Source organism: Strigops habroptila, chromosome Z, assembly GCF_004027225.2.
Source record: "Strigops habroptila isolate Jane chromosome Z, bStrHab1.2.pri, whole genome shotgun sequence".
Lineage (NCBI taxonomy): Eukaryota > Metazoa > Chordata > Aves > Psittaciformes > Psittacidae > Strigops > Strigops habroptila.
Genome location: NC_044302.2, coordinates 50,800,219 through 50,823,768, shown reverse-complemented (window position 1 = coordinate 50,823,768; position 23,550 = coordinate 50,800,219). Strand labels below are relative to the sequence as shown.

At 41.9% G+C, this 23,550-nt stretch overlaps 1 protein-coding gene across 3 annotated transcripts in view; it reads left to right on the top strand.

Moving 5' to 3' along the window:
• The window catches only part of NRG1 (neuregulin 1), a 293,355-nt gene that overhangs the window by 138,067 nt on the left and 131,738 nt on the right, over positions 1-23,550 (top strand). For 2 of the 3 annotated variants that reach the window (XM_030469681.1, XM_030469685.1), the window contains 2 exons: positions 7,081-7,258; positions 13,534-13,658. In XM_030469681.1, the coding sequence (XP_030325541.1) occupies positions 7,104-7,258; positions 13,534-13,658 (280 nt within the window). In that variant the 5' untranslated portion in view covers positions 7,081-7,103. Of the gene's footprint in view, positions 1-7,080; positions 7,259-13,533; positions 13,659-21,427; positions 21,479-23,550 lie in introns of those variants that run through there. The other variant, XM_030469678.1, reaches the window with a different exon arrangement.

Below are 23,550 nucleotides of genomic sequence, written 5' to 3'. Positions count from 1 at the left end.
TGCCAGAAAATTTTAAATGTGAGAAGGAGAGGAGGAGTTGACTGCATCACTTTTAAGGTCTCAGACTGAAAGATTAAAGCACTAAAGCTATTAAAAAAAAAAAAAAAAAAAGGTAAATGCTACCAAAAACAGAAGAAAAGGTGTTATCCAAGAACTAGATGTTCATCACTATGGGAATAAAATTATACTAAAGGAGAGTATTGTTGCGTTGCACATCTTTCCTTCCTTGCCTTATTTTTATCCATCTGTTTTTATTCTTCCCAAGGTGATCCTAGGACACACCAACATGGCTACATGTGTACCACAGCTGAGACCCAAAGTCTAAGTTTTGTGTGCCTCTCAGACCAGACATCTGGTGAGCCTTCCAAGTCTGGCCCTGAGTCTGGCGTAGCATGAGACCCAGCCAAGTTAACAGTGCAGTCACAGCCTTTGCTTCTGGGTGGTTATACCAGCTGCACTGATCTCTGTGCGGCAACTTACTGTAGGCCTTTTTTCAAGCAAAGGTAGAGATTAGTGATGAAAGCTAATGGTGGTGAAAGCTTTGCTCTTAGGCTGGAGAGCAAAGAAGAGAAAGAGATATGTGTATGGTGCAGCAAGCCATGCTTCCTGTCCTCATCTGACTTCAAAGCGCAAAAGTTGAGACAAACTTTTTTAATGTGCAGTCCTGAAATTCAGCTTCTAAATCAAAAGTGGCTTCATGTAAAAAAAAAAAAATCATTCAGTACTTGCAAGTCCCCTTGAAGTCCATGGGATTTATGCCTGCATAGCATTTCTGTGCATTGGATTGCTTTAATTTTAATGCTCAAATAAAGACTCTGGAGTCTACCTTTATGCACTTTGATATGTAAAATATGGACCTGCAGATTTTTATATCGACTTTATGAGCAGCTGTCCCTGAATAGCTTGTTGGATATCAACTATATTTATTTTACGCTGTCCCCACTTTTTCAGTCTGTATGATCATTGTCTAACAGGAACATCAAAGTTTGTCAGGGATGCAGCCAGTTGGAGTCAGCTGAAGCATTGTAAAACAGAGGAGAGACTATTTAACGTAATCAGGCGGTGTGTTCCTGCAGGAAAGATCATCAGTAAACAAATTAAGTGTTGACCTTTAAATCATAGTCTTTAGGTTAGACACTTGCTCACACCCAGCTTCTCTTGTGAAACCTACGTTTTGCTATCTTTGAATGCAGTTCCCTGTCTCTGAGGAGGTCTAAGCTCAGAAACTGATATCTTGAGTGACTACAAGAGGCTGGACAGCCTGGCATTATCCTGTTACACTGAATAAATGGTGGTTCTCAGGCTTTCCCTCGTGGGCATGATACTTCTAGGCATGCCAGTTTGTCACTATCTTTCTTATTCTGGTCCCACTGGAGATAATTTTTACTTGTAGAGTGGAGGGGGGAGTAGTGAGACCTTCTTCGTTTGCACGATACTTCTTGTATATGTCCATTTTCAGTGTCTTGTTGAAAATCCTGCCTTCACAAGGTTATGTTATGAGTTGGCCCATTGATAGTCTTCTTGGAAATTTTTACTAGGCTTCTGACAGGGGGAATGAAAAGAGGATTAATGCAAGCTCAGAGAGTAAACATCCATGAATACTGGTGTGATGTGCCATGTGTTTGAAAGCATCTCACCCTGAATAAAAAAATATTTTAGGTAATGATGAATAGTTTGTTGGGTGCACCATTACTTTGAAAGGACCAAGTGAGACTTCATACCTAAACCTGTCAGGCTTACTGGATTTAGACTCGAAACACTCCACAGCATGACATGAGCAGTTCCTGTCAGGGCAATCAGAGTTGCAGTTGGTTTTGTGATTAGCTCTAGGGAGTAGTTACTCTGATTTATATGGCATTTGCTGGTTCCTCAGTGGTTCAGTGTTCAAAGAACATGACTGTAGTAATATGTCCCTCCCTATTGTTCTGTTTCTTGGCTCCTGACCATGTTGCTAGCCATTCCTATGGTATCCCCCTTTCTTTTGGCATTTACAATATCTAAAATTCATGCAAAAAATGTACTTCTACTATAACCAGGAAGAATGAGATTTTGTGGATCTTGGCTTTACATGTAGTGCTCAAGACAAATGTCAGGTTTGCGTTTTTCCTTTTGCTATTCTACACAGACAAAAGTATTCAAATAATACCAAAACCCAGAAGCTGAAATGTATCTGACAGTATTTTCAGAAGAGTTTAGCACTGAAAAATTCCCATTTAAGCAGCTAAATTACTTGTACGGTTTTCCAGTCTCTCAGCTCGTGTTCAGTTACTCTGGTATTTTGGAGAGCTGGTTGTGTGGTATTATCCTCCATAATTACCCGCACTGTTTTATCATGTAGGTAATCTGCACAGAGACTCAGTATCCTGGAAGGAAATAGCCAGATTTCGAGAAGTGTTCAGAACCCAAATGTTGCCTGAGAGAGTAATAGAAGGATTAAAACCAACTGAGAACAACAGAACATTTTGGTTTATGTTTTAGTTGTCTGAGCAGGAGCAGTATACATTTTAAAGTGTGGCTTATATGGTTTATAGCAGAAGCTTTAGAATATCTGGCCTACTCTGTGATAAACCTGAGCTCAATTACAATCTCCTATGCCAGGGGAGAAGGCTTTTGGAAATAATGGCATTTGTCTTGCATTACTGCTCTGCCTGGAGCACTACGCTACAAAAAAGCAACTCTGAGACCAAGACAATGGGTGATATTCTTGTGGCTTCAATTACCACTCCCCAGCTGTTGGTCACAATTTTGCACAGCAAACTCTGCACATGTGCCCACTGGCAAGCATGCCTAATACATTCCTGTGCTCAGACTCTTAAAAGGCTTTGTGCCTTCTGAGGAAAAGAAAAGAAAGATAACAAAAACCAACCACTCCTGGAATTTCAGCTGAAAGTGTGTAGCTGCGTGATAATATGTTGCAGATTTCCTGTTTAGTTTGTTCAATGTGTTGAGCTTCCATGCAGATTAACTATACAATCGAACACTGAGGCTAAGGAGATTGCTATGCTTTGCCAAACTTGCCAAAGTCCAGAAAGAAGTTACCTCCAGTCACACATTATCAGTGAGTCTTTTGCAGAGAGACTGTAGAAATTAGTGTTTCTTATCTGCAGTGATATTATGCAGGCCAGCAGATGTAAGTTTCTGGAAAAATTGCTAATAAAATTCAAGCCATCTTAATAAGCAGACATCTAACACCTTGCATGCTTTTGCCTGTTAAACCCTCCCAACAGTGCAGGGCTTTTGCTGTCACAAGTGCTCCGTCACCTTGTGAGGGCTCATCACAGCATGACAGCCTTCTCTTGCTGTTATCACCGCTGTTGCTTTCTTAGACAGTCTGTCAAACCAGGGGAGGTCTGTGGGTCACAGAGAGAGGACCTGACCGGGGAGTGTGAAAAGGCTGGGGTTAAACATAGGTGCCTTTCTGTGTGTCTTAATTGACTCTTAAAATGCAAAGTCTTCCCAGAATACAGATAAAGTGGTTCACACCACACCTTTCATTCAAGCAGTGTCACGTTTAGGGTGCTTCCATGCTTAGTTTCTTCTGTTTCTCCTCAGCATTTGTCTGTTTTCTTTGCTACCTGGCCCTTGACATTCTGTGATGGATAGTACACGTAAAGGCTTCTCAGCCACCATACCAGAGCTGCTTCCAACAGCACTGCTCAAAACATGACCTGCAGGAAATGCTGAGAGGCTCCCTTCCATCTTCACAATGCACTTTGACAGAGTCATCCTGTCCCAGATAGCACCTCAATCTCCACCCATGCTTGGAGATGCAGAAAGTGTTTTTCTTGCTGTTTCTCCCCTGTTCCTGCCTGCAGCAGCAAGCCTGACCCGGCGCAGTGGGCAAAAACTTCGCCAGTGCAGCAAGAAGCAGTGCTACACGATGGGCGCAGAAAGGAGTGGTGGAAAGGAGCCAAGCTGGCAGGAGATGCTGTGGGGACCAAGGGAGAAGGGGTAGAGAGGCGAGGGGACGGAGGCGTCGGGGGGAGCAATGTCTAGTGATCATTAGAAGCATGATTTTTTGCCTCATTTAAAAGCATTTTTACCCCCTTTAAAACCGTTTTACCCCTCAGACAAAGTCCTGTCTTAGTAGCACTGGGGAAATTGGCACAGACTGTGATGAAAGTCAACTACCTCTTGCAACAGTGAAAGCTATGGCCAATCTCAATCCAAGCACACAATGCTGTGGCTTTATCAGCATGAGCTTTCTCATATGCCTGGCAGGACTGATTAACTTTTGCAAAACTGCACCTGAAAGGAAACAAACATAGTGTAAATGAAAAGGATTAGAAAAAAAAAAAAGAAAAGAAGCAACAATCTCTTTTCTGTCATGTCTGTGAACAGCTTTTACTGCTTTCCTTGGAGAGCCTGCATGCTTGGACAGCGAGTTACTGTGAATTAGTGAGGGTCACTGCCATTGATTAAATCCTCTTTTATGTTTCCTGCTCCTGAATTATGGCAAGAGTTGAGCATATTAATTTAACACTTTTTTTTTCCATGACAGTTCTGATGGAGGAAAAAATCTGCAAGTCATTTTGAGGAGATAATATAAAATTAAAATAAAATTCAGGAACAAAACAGCATCTCTGTTTTATTCCCAGTTTCACAGTGCTATGTTGACAGGAAAACCAATGATGAGTTGAAGTCTTAAGCACAAAAAATTTTGATCCTTGCAATTGTGGTTATTCTCTTAATTTATGCAAGATATGGACTAGGACTCTAGTAAGTGGAATATGGTAAAATAAGTAATACTGACTTTTTACTTCACACTTCTACAGCTCCCTTTCTTACAGAGTGACCAAAACCTATAACCTTAACTCTTTCATGACAGAATGAAACGATAAGCACAAACTTCTGTAGTAAAGCTGTTAATTAATGCTAATTATTTTGTTGGAAAATTTGAAGATTGTGTTTTTCAAAAATTCTTTTGCTCTTTTCAATAAATGCCTGAGTATTTATATGTGTGCTTATGTACATATATGTATATAAGCAAATACACACATTCATAAAAGTATATATGTTTAAACATATTGGTTTCAGAATGTTGTGTAGGCATTTGTTTTTCAGAAAGCAAAAATTGGTTTAGTAGCATTTTGGGAACACACCGGAATTTCCAAAATTACCCTGTGGGAAGGGGTGGAAAATGGAAACCAACACATGAGAAGACGTTCTGGAGGAGAATTCTTTCTGGTCATGAAATCCTGGGCCTCACCTGATCTGTCGTAGTGCCACCCTCACACATGTGCCTACCCTGTGTGTAGAAGCTCCATGGACACTCTCCCCATAGAAGGTTTCCCTGTCAGACATTTTGCTGATGTCTAGCCTTAGAGTTCCTGTCAGGACTTGTTTCCCACAACAGCAGAGATGCATGGAAAAAGCTGTCACCTTCCTCTCACTCAGAAGGTTTTTAATTATTGAAGACTGCTCTGTCCCTATCCTGTCTTCTGCTGGAGGCTCGGTAGGAGCCACCCCATTTGGTCCTTCACTGCAGACAGCATTTTCCGAACGACCATTGTTTATGCTGCTGGGCTCCAGGATCAGTTTCCAGGGAAGTCGGGCTTTCTCTGGTTTCCTGGGGCTTTTCTGGGATCAAGAAGGTTGCTTCACCTGTGGGACAGGCAACTATCAAGCATGTGTGTATACTGTTCTTTATATATGCCTCTCATGATTATGGCCATGGTGGTGCTGCTTGGTTTTCAGCTCATTGGAATAGTAATTAAGGGCAATTGATGTTAGCAAGTCTCCATAAACACACAAGAAACAGATATCAAAATGTAATCAAGTGTTTTTCAGTTTTTTAAGACGTTTTCTTGTATGGGACCGTATTGGAGACCTGTTGGTGTCCCGATGAACACTTCTAATCTGCACATTACAGAGAATCACTTGGCCATTCTGGCCATTTGTTTTCTCGGGCAATATTACAGCTGTTCAGGAAACAAAACAGACTGCAGCTCAAGGTGCTGCGTGGAGGTATGGACCAATAACAGGGTGCTGCTGAGCCAGGATGGACTCACAAGCTATTACCCATCAGCTGAACAGCTGTAGCTCCCTTAATTAGCCCTCCCCAGTTGTGTGGTAAAGGTGTTATCTTAAGCCCCAGGGGAAGTACAGTTAAGCTAGGTGTTTTACCTCAAAACATTAGTATGATAGAGCCTGGTTTACAGCTAGCCCATGGAGTCAAACAGAGGGTAGCATCTCACAGATGGACTGCTGCTTCTTGTGAAGTCTGTGCTCAAAGATCAGTACTGGTTGTGGAATATTAGGAGTCTTCAGCTTAGAAAGCTCTAAATGATTTGAGATTTACCTACACAAGAAATTCTACAGCTACAACACAGTAGAAATTGAGATGCATCAGCTGGAGCCCTTCAGTATGTGGGAGCTCTTGACTGAGCTTTTTCAATACAGTGTCCCCTTCTGGGTCCAAAATACCCTTAATTGATATTGATTCTCTTGATGGGCTTCCAAGCCCATTGTCTTTTGCCTCAGGGAAAGGATATGGCCAAGCTGAGGTTTGAGGTAGGTGTATAATGTGGGTTATAATGTTTGGCTGGAGCAAAAGCCTTTCACTCAGATTAGGGAAGCTGTCAAGCTTGTATTTATGCTTTTAGCTCCCTGTCACACCAGTTGCACCTGGAGCCTTTGGGTAGCCACTGTCTCATGGCAGTTGAAATACATTAAGGAACAAGACACCCTCCCTTTCCTTTTCTGTGTTACCTACTAAGACTGCCTGCCGCAGTGTGCTGTCTTGTGTCTAGGTGCAATTGATCAACTAAATGTTGTTAATGCTTCATACCATAATCAGTAGCAGCACTTCAATTCTCGCTAAGGCTGCATATGGCTTGCAGGTTGCAAGACCCACATAGGAGGATCCCAAAAGGCCAAACTAGGCTGTCATTAAATGTGCCTTTATGGTTAAGGTTGATACACATAACAAATGATCCTTACTTTTCAGGTTTTGGTGTGGAAGTGTTGCTAGTCTAGCTGGGGTTTTGCTCTATGTGGCTTGCCTTGATCAACTTGGGTTAGCACTGTTTTCCCTCTTGAGAATGGCCTAATCGCTAGCATGTTCTTTTATTTCCTTAGCGGTGCCTCCCAAATTGAAGGAAATGAAAAACCAAGAGGCTGCTGTGGGTCAGAAGCTAGTGCTAAGGTGTGAAACCACTTCAGAGTACCCTGCGCTCAGATTCAAATGGTTAAAGAATGGAAAAGAAATAACCAAAAAAAACAGACCAGAAAATGTCAAGATCCCCAAAAAACAAAAGTAAGTACAGACATATCTCACAAGTGGAATTGAGGGGGATGGGGAGGGCTGTTCACCAGAACACAAGCATTGAGGTTGTTAATTGCAGTATCACAAAGCTAAGACCTGTGGGTTACGGAGGGAGAAAATTTAAGGAAGCAGACACTGATGTTATTTTTCTTGAACGTATGGATGAAGTGGTAATATGGTATAAATATTTTATAAATAATTTTCCCTTTTCAATTTCTATTTATTTTCTGATAGCCAAAGGCTATTATTTTAACCAGTAAACCTTGGAGACAGGCCATTTTTAAACTACTGACAAGAACAGAGGTACCTTATGTTTATTGTCTAAAATCCAAGAACGCTTAAAATCATTGAAGCAATGTAGATTTGGAGATTTTTTTGAGATTTGTTTTGCAAGCAGTCTAGTTCTTAAGAAGGGCTGAATGTTGCCTGCAAATGCCTAATGCAATCTTTCAGTAGTCCTTTACTAGGGGCATTCCCACACATGCAGAACAAGACACCGGTCTAGCAGATGTCAGATGAGTAGCAAAGCCCGCAAATCTCATCCTCTTGGCTGTGGGAAATTGTCTGCTACATGTGACTGGTGGCCAGTGCCAAAAGGTAGCCTGGTGCCTCCTTTCTGCAGGGACAAAGAAGATACACAATGCATTTTCTGCACTGAGACAGGAGATGGCTTTTGCTGTTTGGCCTCTACCTTGTTATTTAAGTTAAAAAGTTTTGATTGTGGCCACCCATCCATCAAAGGAAGCAATGACAATCTGTTTGAACATAGCCCTGCAACTCTCACTTCTGCTCTTAGTAGGCATGGCTGCTATCTGCTGCACTGGGCCATGCCTTCCCTTCATGCAAGACTCAGAGGATTTCAGGTGAGCTCTGCAAGAGGTCCTTCCTTCCAGGGAGTCAAATCCCCCCATACTTTTTTGTCAGGTCTCATCTCATTAGGCAAAACAGCAGGCAAAATCAAACAGACACTTCACTTTTCAGAGTCATTCAGGTTGAAAACCAGATGTCCTGCCCTCCCTTGCAGTTTCTTGTACCCCAGCCTAGGACGCAAGGTGAAACAAGGAGGGGGGCAGAGCAGCATTCCCACAGCTTCTGTGCCGTGGTTGCACAGATGGCAAGAAGGAACCTGTGATGTCTCCTTCTAGCATATGCAAAATGGAGCTGTTCCAGGTGGCAGATAGCCTGGCAAATTGTCTGGACCCATTTGCAGGGCCATATGTCTCCCTCAGAGTTGTATTTTCATTCTATTCTGTAAAGAAAATGTTCAGGTCAGAGCCTGGCCCTCAGCTTCTCCAGCAATGCGGTGCTGCCTGTGAAGGGCAAACACTATTTTCTCCTCTTACATTTGGGCTGATGCTGATTGACCAAACTTCCTGGAGCCAGGATTTCACCTTCTGGGGCTGGGGTTTGTCAGTTCAACATTGCATCGTTAACTGCTTTCTGCCAGTTCCCTTCTTTCTCTTCTTCCCTCCTCCCAATCCCCCTGAAAAGACTTTGAAGAGCTGGCAGAAGGGAAACTAGCTAATAGCTATTGATTAGAGCATGCATGTGAAATGTGTGAGACTATTTTTTAGGTTGATGTGCGAAAATATGTTCAAAATTCCCCAAAAGATACATAATGAAGAAATAATAAAATTGGTCCTTTCTCTGGAAAATGGAAATCTGAAGTCCTATTCCCCCACTGCAAGTGGGCAGAGTGTAGGCTTTGACCTGGATTTCACACTTCTGTGTTCTACCCCAGCCGTGAGAGTATCACTCATTGTCGGAATTTCTCTCCTCTACTTTCTGTTTTAAAACAGAAATGTCAGTGTGGAACAGAAAAGTTCTTCCAACTAGAGATGTGAAAGTCATGAGGTGTAGAGTACAAAAAGGGGAAAGACTGCTGACATCTGAAGGATTTTCCTTGCCTTTCTACTTTGAGATTTTAGTTTGCTGATACATCAGTGCTTTGCCATTTCTTCTTTTGCTGTTTATGTGTGCTTCCAGCACTGAGTAGATGCAAACGGCTTAAAAGGAGATAAATTTTATTTTGATAGAACATGGGACATGCATGTGTTCTAAAATGAAAGGAAAACAGGGAAAAATGCAGTGCAAATGAGTGCATAAAATGACATGCAGATTATAGTAAACAAAGCCACATTAAAAAGATCCCATCACAAACGAAAGGAATATCAACAGTCAAGTTTTTCCCCCCTTATTCTCTCTGGTTTTTCACAACAGCACATTGATAAATGTTTGTCATGTTCTTATGCTCCCATATTGTTACAACAATCATTTTTGTGTGAATTCTTTGCTATTACCAAGTATGGGAAACATTGACAAGGAAGGCTGGGGTAGTTGTCGAGCTGTCTGGGATTAATGTCTACTTTAAAGGTCAAATGGCTACATAAAAAGTAGGGTATGTTTCTGAAGAACCACTAGCATGCAGGGTGCCGCAGTCTTATCGGTTCCCTCAATCCAAACACTTGAGAATAACACGTTCTACACATTTATAAAAATGTCATGAAGTTTATAAGTAGTGCCCAGTGGCCAGAAATGACTTTTGGTGATGTCATATTTTGCAAGATATCACCTTTCTCATTGTGTGACGGCAGAATAAAACATGTTCATTGTTGGGAGAAATATAAATGTTTCTGAGTTCTGGCAATTTAGCTGTAGGGTTTTTAAAAAATTGAAAAACAACTGGCAGAATGATGAATGTCTACCTCAGAAATTGAAGATTAAGACCTCAGATTGGCACCTGGAGTAGGCACGTAAAAGATAATACTGCAGCTTGGTGTTTATTGGGTGCATTTGGTCAATGAGAATACTGCTGATTGAAAGGATTTGCAGAAGTGGAGCAGATGATGACTGCGTTTTCCTAGCTTTTTAAAAGTTTAAAAGACTCTGTGGCAAGGTAGGCTTCCTCGAAGCTTAGCCTTCTGAAGATTGCCTTGCATGTAAAATGTACTCAGGGGATCACTCCTCTCAGCTCACTAGGATGATTTCAGAGTGGTTGATTCAGAGTGCATAGAGCCCCAACATGCAATGACATAACAGTACAGCAGATGAATCACACTAAATGACTGTGCCCCTTCTCATTACACTGGAAAGTCAAGAGAAACTGAGTGAGTCTATATTTGAATGAAAGGCATTTAAATCACTCATTTTTTACCTCAAATTTGTCATGGAGTAACAACATGCAGCTAGAGAATTGCTGCTGCTCTTAAGATTGTTGCTGATTCATGATGCCACGATTGATAGATTTTCGTGTCCAAGCTCTGAGCTGTTGCTTTATGTCAATGGAGATACAGAAAAAAATCAGGCACCTGACAAGGGCTTTTTACCTACTAGCTAACCTTTCCATGCCTGTCCACTTGTACTGGTAACATTTCATCTTCCTTCTCTGATTTCACACCGAGGAATATTTTTGGTTTGGGTGTGCTGTACAGAGTCAGGCAAGACTCCTTTATCAGGATTGGGATTTTTGGGCAAAGGGAATATGCTTGCCAGTTCACCTCAACTAGCTGATGGCTTTGGATGCAATAGTGCATGAGAAAACCTCGTGTGCCAGTGCCCTGTACCTCCGGCTTCATCCAAGCTTAGCCTGGATATTTGCCCACAGACAGGCAATTCTGGATGACAGATGGAGACTGGAAGCAAAATGAATTCAAGCAGTCAGATAAGGTAGGCTGGGGCTGCATTCTGCGGATGTGTTCCTTTCCCTTTCATGTGTGAATACAAGCTCAGCAGTGTCACAGTGGCAATGAGCTGAAGGTATAGCATAAGCAAATTGTACGGAGAGAGGCATTTTTTGGTGTAGCATGGTATAGATAGAGAAAAGGACAAGCATTTGAATACAAAATCCCATATCATGGTCTTTATGTGAGTATTGTTGGAATACTGTATTGCTAGGGAGCTGCTTCATTTATAGTCTTTAATGAGTCATCTTCTGCTCTGACTTTTAATTCTGTTCTGATATGTCTCAATAATATTCTTAAGACTATAAATATTAATATTATTTCTCCTGTATTTAGAGAGAAAACTCCTTACAGATCTTTTCTAAAAATAAAAGTAAATTTGACTCATTAGAAGTAGATTTGTAAGAAATATGGTTGCTTTGCCTATTTTAATATAATCTTAAAATCATAAAAGGAATACAAAATTCCTCACCGTTTCCTGTAGGTATCATGTAAAACAAAGAAAATAGAAATAAACGTGTGGGCAAAGAGTTTCTCTTAAAAGCCGCGAGTACCACAAAGGTGGTTTGCATCAATATTAATTAATATCATAGAGAAAGGAAAAGATACTGCAACAGACATGAAGTGGGTGCCAAAACAGAAGTGATATAGATGCAGCTGTGCTTGCTTATCATTAGGTTAATGTGAGTTCCTCAAAAAACTGAGACTGTTTACATTGCCTTTTGAAGCATCCTGAGGCTACAGCCTGCTCTCCATCTAGACAAATGTCTGCAAGCATGGCTGAAAGATAATCTATGTGATACAGGAAATACTGCACGTCCACACAAGCTGTTAGGTAGTGTAGACTGCTGCCAGACGATCTTGGACAGGCCCTTCAACAGGCAGTTACAAAGGCAGGTGTGCAGATGGCTGGCCATTTTTACTGTAGTGTAAGTATAGCTGTTAGTTGGGTGCAAAATTCCCATTCAAAGAGGCAGTAGCTTTCACCTTTGGATGCTTCTGTCAGTGTCTCAGATGCATTTTACACATATATTCATGGTTGCCACCAGCTAGAATCTGTTCTTCAGTGCCATCTGAAATGCAGCCCAGTTAATTAATTCAGCATTGGGAACTGGGCTGCTAACATAGCCTGAGAAGGGAGCCCAAATAGTCAACTATTCAGTTGTTTACCATTCAAGTAAACTTGAGCAAATTGCTAATCATAACTCGGCTGCTCCCCTTCCTTCTTGCAAGCCCAGTAGCCTGAACAAAGCAGCCCTGGAAAGTTTTGTGATGTGGGTTTCTAGCAGAGCTGGGGTCCACCTAGCACACTGCTCTCATCCCATGAGTGCTGACTCCGCAGCAGTAGGACCTTTGTGTAGAGGCAGGGAAGGCTGAGTTGTCAATATGCAGATATTGATAGCAGGTGGGATAGTTTACTGTGTTGGAGGGAGAGATGATTCGCAAGGGTGGATTGGTAAGTGGCAGTGAACATTTTGGTTGCTCCAGAAGCCCCCCTGCTACAACAGACTTGTTTCTCGCATGGACCCAGCCCTGCACTATGGTTTGCAGAAGGGGTAACCAGTTGTGATTCCTGCATGGAGAGTGAGGAAACATGGCTGTGCTAAAGCAAAGCAACTCCCAAACACAGCTTAGCTCAGCATACATCATTAGACATGCTGGTGACTATGAGCTTTTGGAGTGAAGAACCTGTGCCTTCTGGGGATCAGTCCTTCATGTTGGGGTAGGCCAATTTAGGGAAGCCAGTAATCATGCTCTCTAAGTGACTATTCTGTAGATAAACAAGCAGGTTTTGCTACAGACAAAAACTTCACCAAAGCACTTCTTTTAAACAGAAAATGGCAACAGAAATAATGTGTATATTTTCCCCAAGGTCGTCATTCTCTGCAGCCTAAGTAATGGGATTATTTCCATCACATGGGTTGGGGACCCCTTGAATGACACCAGAACATGTTCCTACCAAATTAATGGGTAGGCAGGAGTTCTGCATTTCAAAATCTAATCTTAAAACCTTGGAGACTGATTAAATTATGTTCCTGAGTCTGGAACAAAATGTAGCTTCATGCAAATTGTGCTCCTGCCCATAATTTTTTGTTAGCACTGGAGAATGATTTACTATTGGGGTTTCAGAGGTTGTTAAAGAGAGTGGTGCGTCCTAATCTCATAATTATTTAGTCAGATGTTGGAAACTACAGTACTCACCCAGAACTCTGCTACTGGCAATATGAATCTGTAGGAAAGGGTAATCTATTTTAATATTACACCCATCTCCATGGCATCAGGATAGCAAACAATTCAGCTGAGAGAGGAAGATTGTTTTTCAGATTTCTTTTAAGAACAAAGACTCCTCCCAACAGAAAAGCATAAACAAGTATCTTCATTTGAGTGCATTAATACGCTTGGTTTTCAGCAGCCTGTAAGAGTGATACTTTTTTATTATCCTCCCTTCTTTCAAATGTGGATAGTGTTAATCTGTGGATAAGAATGGGAGACTCTTTGTTGAGAGGGAACAAGAAGAGTGCATTAGCTGATGCAGTGACTGTTACTCCAGAACAGGAAGTTTAAATGTTTTTTCTGATTTCACAGGAAATACTCTGAGCTCCACATTTACAGAGCCACGTTGGCTGATGCTGGTGAATACGCATGCAGAGTGAGCAGCAAACTAGGGAATGACAGTACTAAAGCCAGTGTTATCATCACAGACACCAATGGTAAGGCTTGACTTTTTATTTTACTGTCGTGTTCAGAAAGCCCATGTGTTAAAGCTACTACCAGGACAAAATGGTTTGGAGTGAAGTGGAAGTGGAAATACTGAAATCTGTTAAGTGTTCTAAGAAAATTAATCAGGCCTGACTTGTCTGCTATTTAGTTGAGTTGTTAAAGTTTCCTTACCCAGGCAAAAAAGGTGCCTCCTACAGATCTCCAGAGAGATCAGCATTTTCTGTGCAATACTTCCCAATGCCAAGTCTAAGACACAGTCTAAATAGTAAGATGAGGATGAAGAGAAAGGAATATTATTCTGATTTCCATAGTACGTGTGAGTAGCAGAGGCACTGTAGGCCTGTGGGAAAGCTTTCATTTAATCTAAGACATGTCCTAGTCTGAACTTCTAAGCCAGCACGGGCAGATAGCATTCAGACTTATCCAAATGATTTAAAATTATTATAGATCGCTATTTTTTTAGGGTTCATTTCATTTACAGGAAGTTCCAATTGCTTCTGACAGAATTTCAGGAGTGTTTCCAGTGCACACAAATGTTTTAGCAGTAGTGTTTCTCCTTTAGAGTGCTTTGGAAGCTGCAGTTAAGCTGAAGTCTGGTTGCTTAAGTGTGACATTGACAAATGCAGCTCCACATTGACAAATTCAGCTCCAATAATTCAAATTTCAGTGTCCAGCCAGTTATGAAGTATCGAACAAACATGCCCTCATTAGCAAACAAGGCAGAAGTACCGTGCATATCTGAGATGCGTTTAAAAATGTTGTCGAAACGGGAATTTACCACACATGCTTTTCTGTTCCACATTGTGCTCTGAAACATGAGATAGGCATTTAAATAAATAGAAAAGCAAACAAAAACCTTTGCCAATGGGATTTGGTTTTGGCTATTTGCTGTTTTGTGATCATACAATTGCTTGACTGTATTCACTTTATGTATCTGTTAAGTGCTAAAATTTCATACTAGCTGTATGGTATTATAATCATGATCAGATGTCAGGAGACTGATATAAAAGATCAAGTGTTATTTACCAGAATGTTATTAGGAGAAAAAATAGGTAGGTGTTTCTGTGTAGTTTTGTAAATGCTCTTGGTTTCCATGAATACAAAGTCTGGTTGTTCATTAGCTGCTTACACGGAGAGCGCCTATACTGTTTCCAAGATACTGGAGTTCCAAAACTCAGCTGTAGGCACTGTGATTAGTCATTGATGCAGATAAATGCAGGAAAAAAAAAAAAAAAGAAAAAAAGAAAGCTTGGCCATCCTCTATTACTTTCTCAGACAAGGAATGGTGGTCTGGCTGGGTAGTGCATGAGGGACCTCATTTCTGTTCTTCATGACATGGATTTTTTTACTTCCTCCGGGGATGTGCTGGGTGACACCCCTGCTGCAGGGGGATGGGAGCTTGGTTTTGAATGAAAACATTTGCAGGCAAGCCCTGTTATGTGCATTTATAACTGGTATGTTAGAATCTGTCTAATCTTGTTGTGAAACATAAGTTGTTTAAAACAGAGACGTGCATGCAAACTCCCCTGAATACAGGACAAACTTGGAACCAATCTAAAACTGACAGCTGGCTCTTGTCTGTAAAGATCTGAACTGGAAACTCAGTGAGATCTGAACTGGAACATCTCAGTGACATTTGATAATCTAGAATCAGGCATGGCAGCATTCACTGGTTGAATAAATCAATCATGCATATTTGGTAGCCACACATGCATCTCAGTCCCCTCTGCTTATTGTTGCTTATAAATTACTAGTAAAATTGTTCCTAATTTTCCTCCTGATGATGGAATTTTCCACCTAGATTTGGGGAACAGCATGGGCAACATGTGGTGACTTAATAGCGATGAATCCCTAAGGCCTCAGAGGGCAACATCTGCTGCACAAACAGGGACGGACCCCCTGCACGGGTGACCTCCTCACCCCTTTTTCCCCTGCATTCTCTGACCTCTTCCCCTTGCTAGCTTAATGACAGATTTGGTATCCAAACTCAGTAATGAGCCCCGAAGGGCAGTCATTACTCAGGTCCTATATATCTGTGAGGTCCTGCACTATTCATACAAAAGAGGGTTTGGGGGGCTTTTTGGTTGTTTTTTGTTTATTGTTTGTTTGTTTAGTTTTGTTACCAAAAAAATGGAAAAATAAAAAAAAAACAAAACCCTGCATATTCAGCTTTTACTTGTTATTTCCTGCCAGTAGGCTTTTGGAGAAGACCTTGGGGTCCAGTGCAGCCCAAGAGCCCCTGTAGAAACCTAATGTGTGAATAGGTGAGAGTGCTGAAGCTATCAGGGTAGGCAGAAAGGTTGTTTCTTTCCACCTCCAGCAGATCGGGTGACAGTGGTGTAAAGAAAGATACATTAGAGGGCTTGACTTTCTTATGGTTGTGCTGACCTGCTCTGCTATGTGAACCACAAATTTTAATTATGACCTTCAGTTCAAAGACCTCACTGGTCATGTTTATTATGTATACCCTGGTATCTGCAGACTAGATCCTCCTTTCGCTTTATGCTGGGTGCTTTAAGACCATAAGATAGATAAGGTAGATAAGGTGATGGAATTTTTGGGTGTGGGGTTATTTTTCATTCCACTAAAAGATTAGTAATTTTCAGTATAAAAATCTTGGGTTTAAATCCCTAGAATTTTGTCAAACTTTTACTATTTAGATTGAAATTTTCTTTGCTGGCATATGCCACAAAAGAGAAATCTAGGGCCAGATCAAATGTCTATCTAGCGTGGTGCCTTGTCTGTAACACTAACTGGACATCAGGAAAAAACACATGAATTACAGGGCAAATTTGTCAGATTTTCCCTCAAGAATAGGAAGAGCCATACCTTCACCACAGAAGTCACATCTGAAAATTGCTGATTTCAATTCCCTGCTCCAAAGCATAGAAAAATGAGTATTTCTCAATAAAAGAATTCAACACATTTTTCAATGAACAAAGACCTTTCTCTGGTCTCACTCCCAGAAATGGTAAGATTTTCTGTCTTAAACAGTAATAATCAATGCCACCCTGTAACTCCTGTCCTTGTTGCTGTTACTTTTATTATTAACACTGCCGTTACTTAAAACTGGCAAATTTGCTCTTGTGCAAGGTTTTGCTACACATAAATACACACACACGCACAACACACACAAACTGTATTAACCTATACAGACTTTCAAATTTTCTCATTTTTACTGAAAGATAAAGTCTTGTCAATAGAGCAGTATGTTTGTATTAAAAATATAACAAATACAAAAATAGGCAGACAAACACTTTTTTTTTTACCAGTCTTAATAGCAAGCAGTGGGAGCTATTCTATTCTCTTTCAAATTTATGAGTATAACTTGCCCACAGGATATGAGCTGCCTTATTTTTATTCACTCTTATTTGTCTATGCTCCCTAAGAAAGACTGTAATTGAGGTCAGAATAGAGGCATAAAATTCTCCTGGAGTTGTATAAACAGTGCGTAGGTTTGCTAATGCAATAGTAACTGCTTTTTTGCACCCTAATTAGTCACTTTAGCCAGGTAAAATCCTTGCAGTAGGTTTTTTCTTGGACTTTCTTGTGAACGTAAGACCTTACTATGCTTGACGAGTAACGCTGAGAGAATACGTCATACCACAGCCAAAGCTTTCAATTTCATACTTGAAAACTTGCTCACAAAACCCCTTATTTAGACAACTAGGTAAGAGACATTGTTTTCTAAAGTGTTGAGCACACAACAGCTCCAGCTGAATGTGGTATCAGTCTTTTCCATTAAAACCTGTGACCTAGATCTTTTGCCTCGCTAACAATGTTTGCGATGCCTAGCATGACGCAAGGTGCAAAAGAGTGGATTCCTACAGGGATATTTCAGAAGTTACAAGTCTGGTGCTGGATAATTGCTGGGTTATTGTGTGTGCTCTCATCCTGCACGTCTGGGTAAAGTGAGTTGATGTAGTTTGAGTCATCAGTGGGGGTGACTGGGGCAACTTTGCCTGAACTGAAGGGAACAAGAAGTGCTCAGGTGGTCTGTTCATGTAACTCACATGTAAGCAGAGATAAGCCTTGGTAAATTCATTAGCTTACACAGTCATCAGCCCTTGCAAGCTTCTGGGTTTGCTTCCATAGGACTTGCCATGGTATTAACAGCTCCAGGTTGTATGGTAGTCCATAAGAATCTGACACTCACTATTCATTAAACTTTAGTTTGACGTTCCTCTCCTGAACATAGCTTATCTTCAAGAAGATGGCAGTGAAATGAGTAAATAAAAACAACATCTCACATTTAGTACCCAATAGAGCAAGTGGCCAACTATGAAATTCTTCAAATGCAACAGAAGTCCTTTTACTCATACACTAATATGAGACTTGATTAAAGCAGATCAGTGTACCTCTTCTCTCCCTAGCATAGTTACATGTGACCTGGGATCATAATCTGGTTTTAACTGTCTGGTGTAATGAGTCAGATTCTCAACTGGTGCAAATCAGTATGCCTGAGCCAATGTCACTGATTCAGGCCTCCACATAGAAAGAAATGTGGCCACAGAAAGTTTGGCATAGCAATTCCCCTAAGAGTAGCTTTGAACCTTTCCTTGCAATATGACAAGTGGTGTTCTTTTAATCTGATTCAGAAAAATAATTTCCTGGAGGATGAGGAAGAAGGTAAAAAGCACAGTAGTTTTGAGAAACAAAAAGTCAGTTTATCCATTGGATGTCCCTTTGTCCTTGACCACATGTGCCTGCATGCCTCTGAAGCCTCAGAATATGGCCTTACCTTCTGCACACCTACTACCTATTTCCTACTCTGCCATCTGTAGACAGAGTAACAGAGGTCTCAGATACTCCCCTTTTCTCAAAGTGTGTGCTAGCTGGTGTCATTCTTTGCATAGTTCAGAATGCATCACCTGAATGGCACAACGAAGGCTTAAGTCTTATATCACTGCCAAAAAGTAAACCTCAGGATGACAGCTCTGGCTGTCTGTGGTGAATGTGGTGTTTGAATCCTTGTGGTGTTTGAATCCTGGAGCTCAGTTTGTTGTCTCTTTCAGGGTCATCAGAGCCACCTTCGAGGCCTGCACCAAAACCCGCGAGATCAACCAAATCCCTTCAGGTTGCTCAAGCAGGTTTTCTGTGTTAGGCCTTTGACAAACTTACTAAGGGAAAAAAAAGGCCTGTGGAGGACTTTTCACAACTGCAGCTGTAGGGCTGTTTGGTTATCCCTGGAGAAAAGGTCTCTCCTGAGGACAGTCTCCTGTCTCTCTCAGAAGCATTAGAGCAGAGCTTGTTGCCCAGTCACTGAGTTGTCTCTTCTCAGTAGCCCAAACAAAGCTCCCTGGAAGGAGCCTGGAAGGATCAAGATACCAAGTCCAGCAAGGTGGTGAGCTACCGAGTCCTGTAGGGGTTGAAGGGGCTCTTTTCCATCCTGGCAGAGGAGACAGCAGTAAATGTAGCTGGCCAGAGTACTAAGGAAATGGGATTGAGAGGCTGCAGGGACCTGTCCCTGAAAGCATCCTCAAATAAGGATCTCTTGTCCATCCTTCAATATTTTTACAGAAGAAAGACCCAGCACAAACATATTGAGTTTCAGGAAACATCACTTCACGAAAACTAAGTGCTCCTAGAAGTGTCAGGGGACAGAGGTGGATGGAGCATCTGAGGTAGCTGCTCCTCCTGGGGACTTAAACATGATGATGAAGACAGGACTGCAGGCTGCTGTCTCCATACCTCACAGCAGCAACTCCAAGTATCATGACTGCAAAATGCTTTCAGCTCTTCCACCTCAGGCAAATACTGACAGCCTCCTATAAGCAGCCTGTTTCTGCTTCTTGTGTTCGGTTGGCTTGTCATATGGATCCATGCTGGCCTTCTCAGGCAGAGTAAAACACCTCTCTTATCATTGTGGTATACTGTCCTCAGTAAGCAGTACACACAAACTTTACTTTGTGCCTTCCAAATATTAACATCCACTGGTAATGTTGCCAACATGAATGTTGCTAGCAGGCCTAGCGTGACTTTGCCACAGGTTTTCCAAATGTGTTTCTCAGCACATTTCAGGTGTAGGAGACTCTGGCTGTTTTTTCCACTGGTCGGGAAGCTTCCTGCTGGCATTCATATACTGGCACAGTTGGGTTGGAGAGACAGTAGTAAGAAATGCTCCCTCATGCTCAGCAAGGCAGTAAATGGAACATGGTTTCTTTAACAGTGAAATAAAAATTTGCTCCAGTTGTGCCAGATGCTGAGCTATGCAGCTGTCAGACCTGTTCTGTCTCCTGTTGTGACTAAGAGAGGTTAATTGCTCTGACAACCCAGCTGTACAACAGCAAACTGCCTCCATACCCAAAAAGTGGCCCTGAAAGCTGCCTGGCTACAGGCCACTGTGTTCCAAGACCTAGTGCAAAGGTTTCAACCTCAAAAATTTTGCTTATGATACTCATTTCCATGCCACACATCACTGGCTATCAAGGAAATGCTGCATAAAATGTTCTCTCACATTAGTGAGATGAAACTGGAACATATTGCCCAGGAAAACAAGGTGTTTGCCAAAGAAAACTGGACCAAAATGGAAAAAATACAAAAGAAGACCTAGCAAGTAAGAAATTAAAATGCAAGCTCAACACTGAAGTTTAATGAGAGGGATGTTGAAGGGAAGACAGTTGGGATGAGTTTTGTCAAGCTATTGTGGACTCTGAAGACACTGATCCAGAATCACAGAGCATAGTAAAAACATTCCTAAATTGCCTTCTTCTTAATGCCATATGAGACTTTTTCTAGATTCGTTTTGTTTGCCCTACCAGAGGATTCCTGGTGTGCCTTGAGGATTCAGGGCAAGACTTCTTCTCTGGCATTTGTGGCCCTCCTCCAGCTTCAAAGTTGAAATTTTTGCAATGCATCACTATGAAGCTGAAATTGTTTTGAGAACTTGGAGAAGACCAAGATTGTTAATGCATACAACTGAAGGGCGCTTTGTTCACACCTAGGAAATTGCACGCAGTTGTGCCTTGTGGGGTCAGCAGCACATGGACAGATGGATGGTGTCATTGGAATGAAGTCTCTACTTAAGTCTGTGAAGCCTAAACACAGGCTTCCTGCTTTCTGCTTTCTCCCATCTCCATTCTGCAAGGCATTAGCAGGAGTGTAAGCACAGCAGCATCATCTCCCATAGCCGTCAGCCAGTTCAACAGGTGGATGCAAGTTCATGACACTATGCCACTAGCATTAATGTATCTCTTCAAGACCAATATGGAAGAGCAACTTTTCTCATCTCTTCAGCAAAGCAACTGCTTGATTTCTTTCACAGAGCCCACAGCATTCATCCCATGAGAGATAGGGTTTGCATGTGTGACTTAGAAGATTTCCCTAAAGTGGCAAGTGACATTATTGGATGTACGTACCAGCAATTCAAGTGATATGAACAGGAACATGTCTTTGCAAAATTTAACTGCCTAGAAACATATGGAGTGAACACTCACACTGACACCTTCCAGAATCAGAGCCATCTGCATGATTTCTCCTGTTGCCACTGATCAGTTATTCCCAGAGGAGAATGAGAGATTGAACAACTGGCTTCTTTCAGAAAAAATAGGCTTTCTTCTTCAGTTCTACTAGTAGACAGCATCATTTCACATTTCTTGCAAGTTGGTGTCTAATTGCAGTCTCTGCCTACTGAAGCAGAATTTAAGCTTGCTTCTTTGAGCACCTTTTTCTCTTTATCTTGTTCATTCTTGGAGCTGAATGCGGTTAGAGGATCACCTGACTCCACATTATAACTTCTGTTGCCTCTTCTGTTTTCCAGAGAGCACCAGCAAGATACCAGTATCAACCGAAGGGACAAAAACTTCTTCACGTAAGTTGAATTAACAGAGTCTTTCTATCCCTTTCTGTTTATTTCTTCTTGAAACTACTTCTGCAGCTCTGAAGCTGCTCCCTCTTAGCAAGAACAATTCGCCTACATCCAGTACCTCAGTACCTGTACATCACCTTGAATACTGAAGCTACTTCAGGGACTGAAAAATGAATGAAGAAGGGTTAAGCATACTTTTTACTATCTTGGACCTGTACTAAGGATAGTAGCTTGGCCTGCAGTTATCATCCTGCAGCAGCCTAAGTGAAAAAGTATTTGATTTGTTAAAAACTGTGTTTTGAAAAAGCACTTGTTACTCCTGTTCTTGTAAATCCTAGCAGCAGCGTATGAATTTTCAGAGTGTATAGACATACTGATGTTTCCTTCAGAAAGTCTGTTGCCTAGACTGCTCTGTTTCTCAGGGCTCTACGTACAATTCCTGACAGCTCAGGGAGGGTCTGTGAATGTAGACAGGTAACTCACTGTCAGTAGTTTCACCACTTTTGAAACTGCCTTGGCATACTAGGAGCCTTCTCCAGATGGTTTCTTTTCAGGCTGGTGGAATTCTGCTTTCAGCATCCTGCCTGCAGTTATGGATTGCACGCCTCCAGAGTTACTCCTGGAACTGACCCCAGTGAGAAGTCACTTTCATTGTTTTAACTATTAGAGTTATTTTATATATGGCTACAACACAAGCAGTTGTCTCTATCACTGAGTTTGGCTGAGGGAGCTGTGGATAGGCATGTGTAAGCCAACCACCCCAAGGATTTACAAGATGCACACATCCTGCTTGGCAAAGAGGCTGAGGTCCTGCTAGCTTTTTTGGGAAAGCTATGCCTGGCAGAGACAGGTTTTAGTGTGAGATGACAGTGTTTGTAGGCTAGATCAAGGAAAACAGTGTGATTGCCAGATTTTGCATTTAGCATGCCTGCAGCCTTTCCTCTGATGCATCTGCGTGTGTGGCGACCTACTTCTGAAATCTTGGCACTGCTGCCTGACAGAAGAGCCATTGGACGTGCGCATATTCTTTCATGTTCTCAGTGCTGCCTGTCATTGGCGCTTTACTGGATATGTATGAGACCACATAGCTAATAGCAAGCGTCCTGTAACCATTGGAACCATTTTTGTTCAAAAGAGGTGACACGCTGGTCACTGACTCCACTGGGCTCGCCTTGCCTTCTCCCTTATGCAGCAAGAATGCAGTCCTGCACTTCACTCCCTTTTTTCCCATGAACTAAATTTCTTGTTCTTGAGTGGTCTGTTTCCCTGCTTATGTCCCTTCCAGTGCCTGCTGTTACAGTACTGTTCTCCTCTTTATTGCTATTGTGCCACTGAAGAGGAGGAGGCTGGGATGTTCAAAAGGCTGGCTGCATTCCTCATTAATCTCTGCACCAGCAGATTTTATGCCAAGTGGCTCATCACGCTGTTGTCCTGAAGGAGAGCAGAAAGCAATACGTTCAGTGGCTGATTGTCTCATGGAGCCCTGAGTAGGGGCTATGTGGTGGGAGCAGAGACTCTTTGCTATGTGGTGGGAGCAGAGAGCTGCACAGGCCCAAACCCACCAGGTGCCATTTTTCCCACTGTTCTCACCCAGCCCTGGATCCAGACCATATCAGTTTTCTCTACCACTACAAGTCTCATGCTCATCAACAGTGTCTGGAGTTTTGGCAACTGCTGATTTTTTTCCAGTCCTTGAAAATCCAAATAAGTTATTAGTGTGTTACTTCTTTAATTGGAGATAGGCTGTTGTAAGATGGTGGTGTTTAAATCTCCAGGAGCTAGGTCTCTTGAGGTATTGCTACAATTAGTATTTGGTGATAGGAGGACAGAGAGGCCTTAGCTTTTAAGTGTGGTTTTACTTTGCCTAAAAACTGACTCCATTGGGCAACAGATTCATCTTTTCTGCCTAAGGTAACATATTGTTAAATATTTCACCACAGAGCATGCAGTATGTCTGACCTGCTCGCTGGGATCCCTGGGCTGTTTGCTAGCCACCCTGATTTTCTTCATTCCTCTCCACAGTGGCATATCACATTGCCACCTTAGGCAAAGTGCTCTCTCTGCAAACTCTTCCT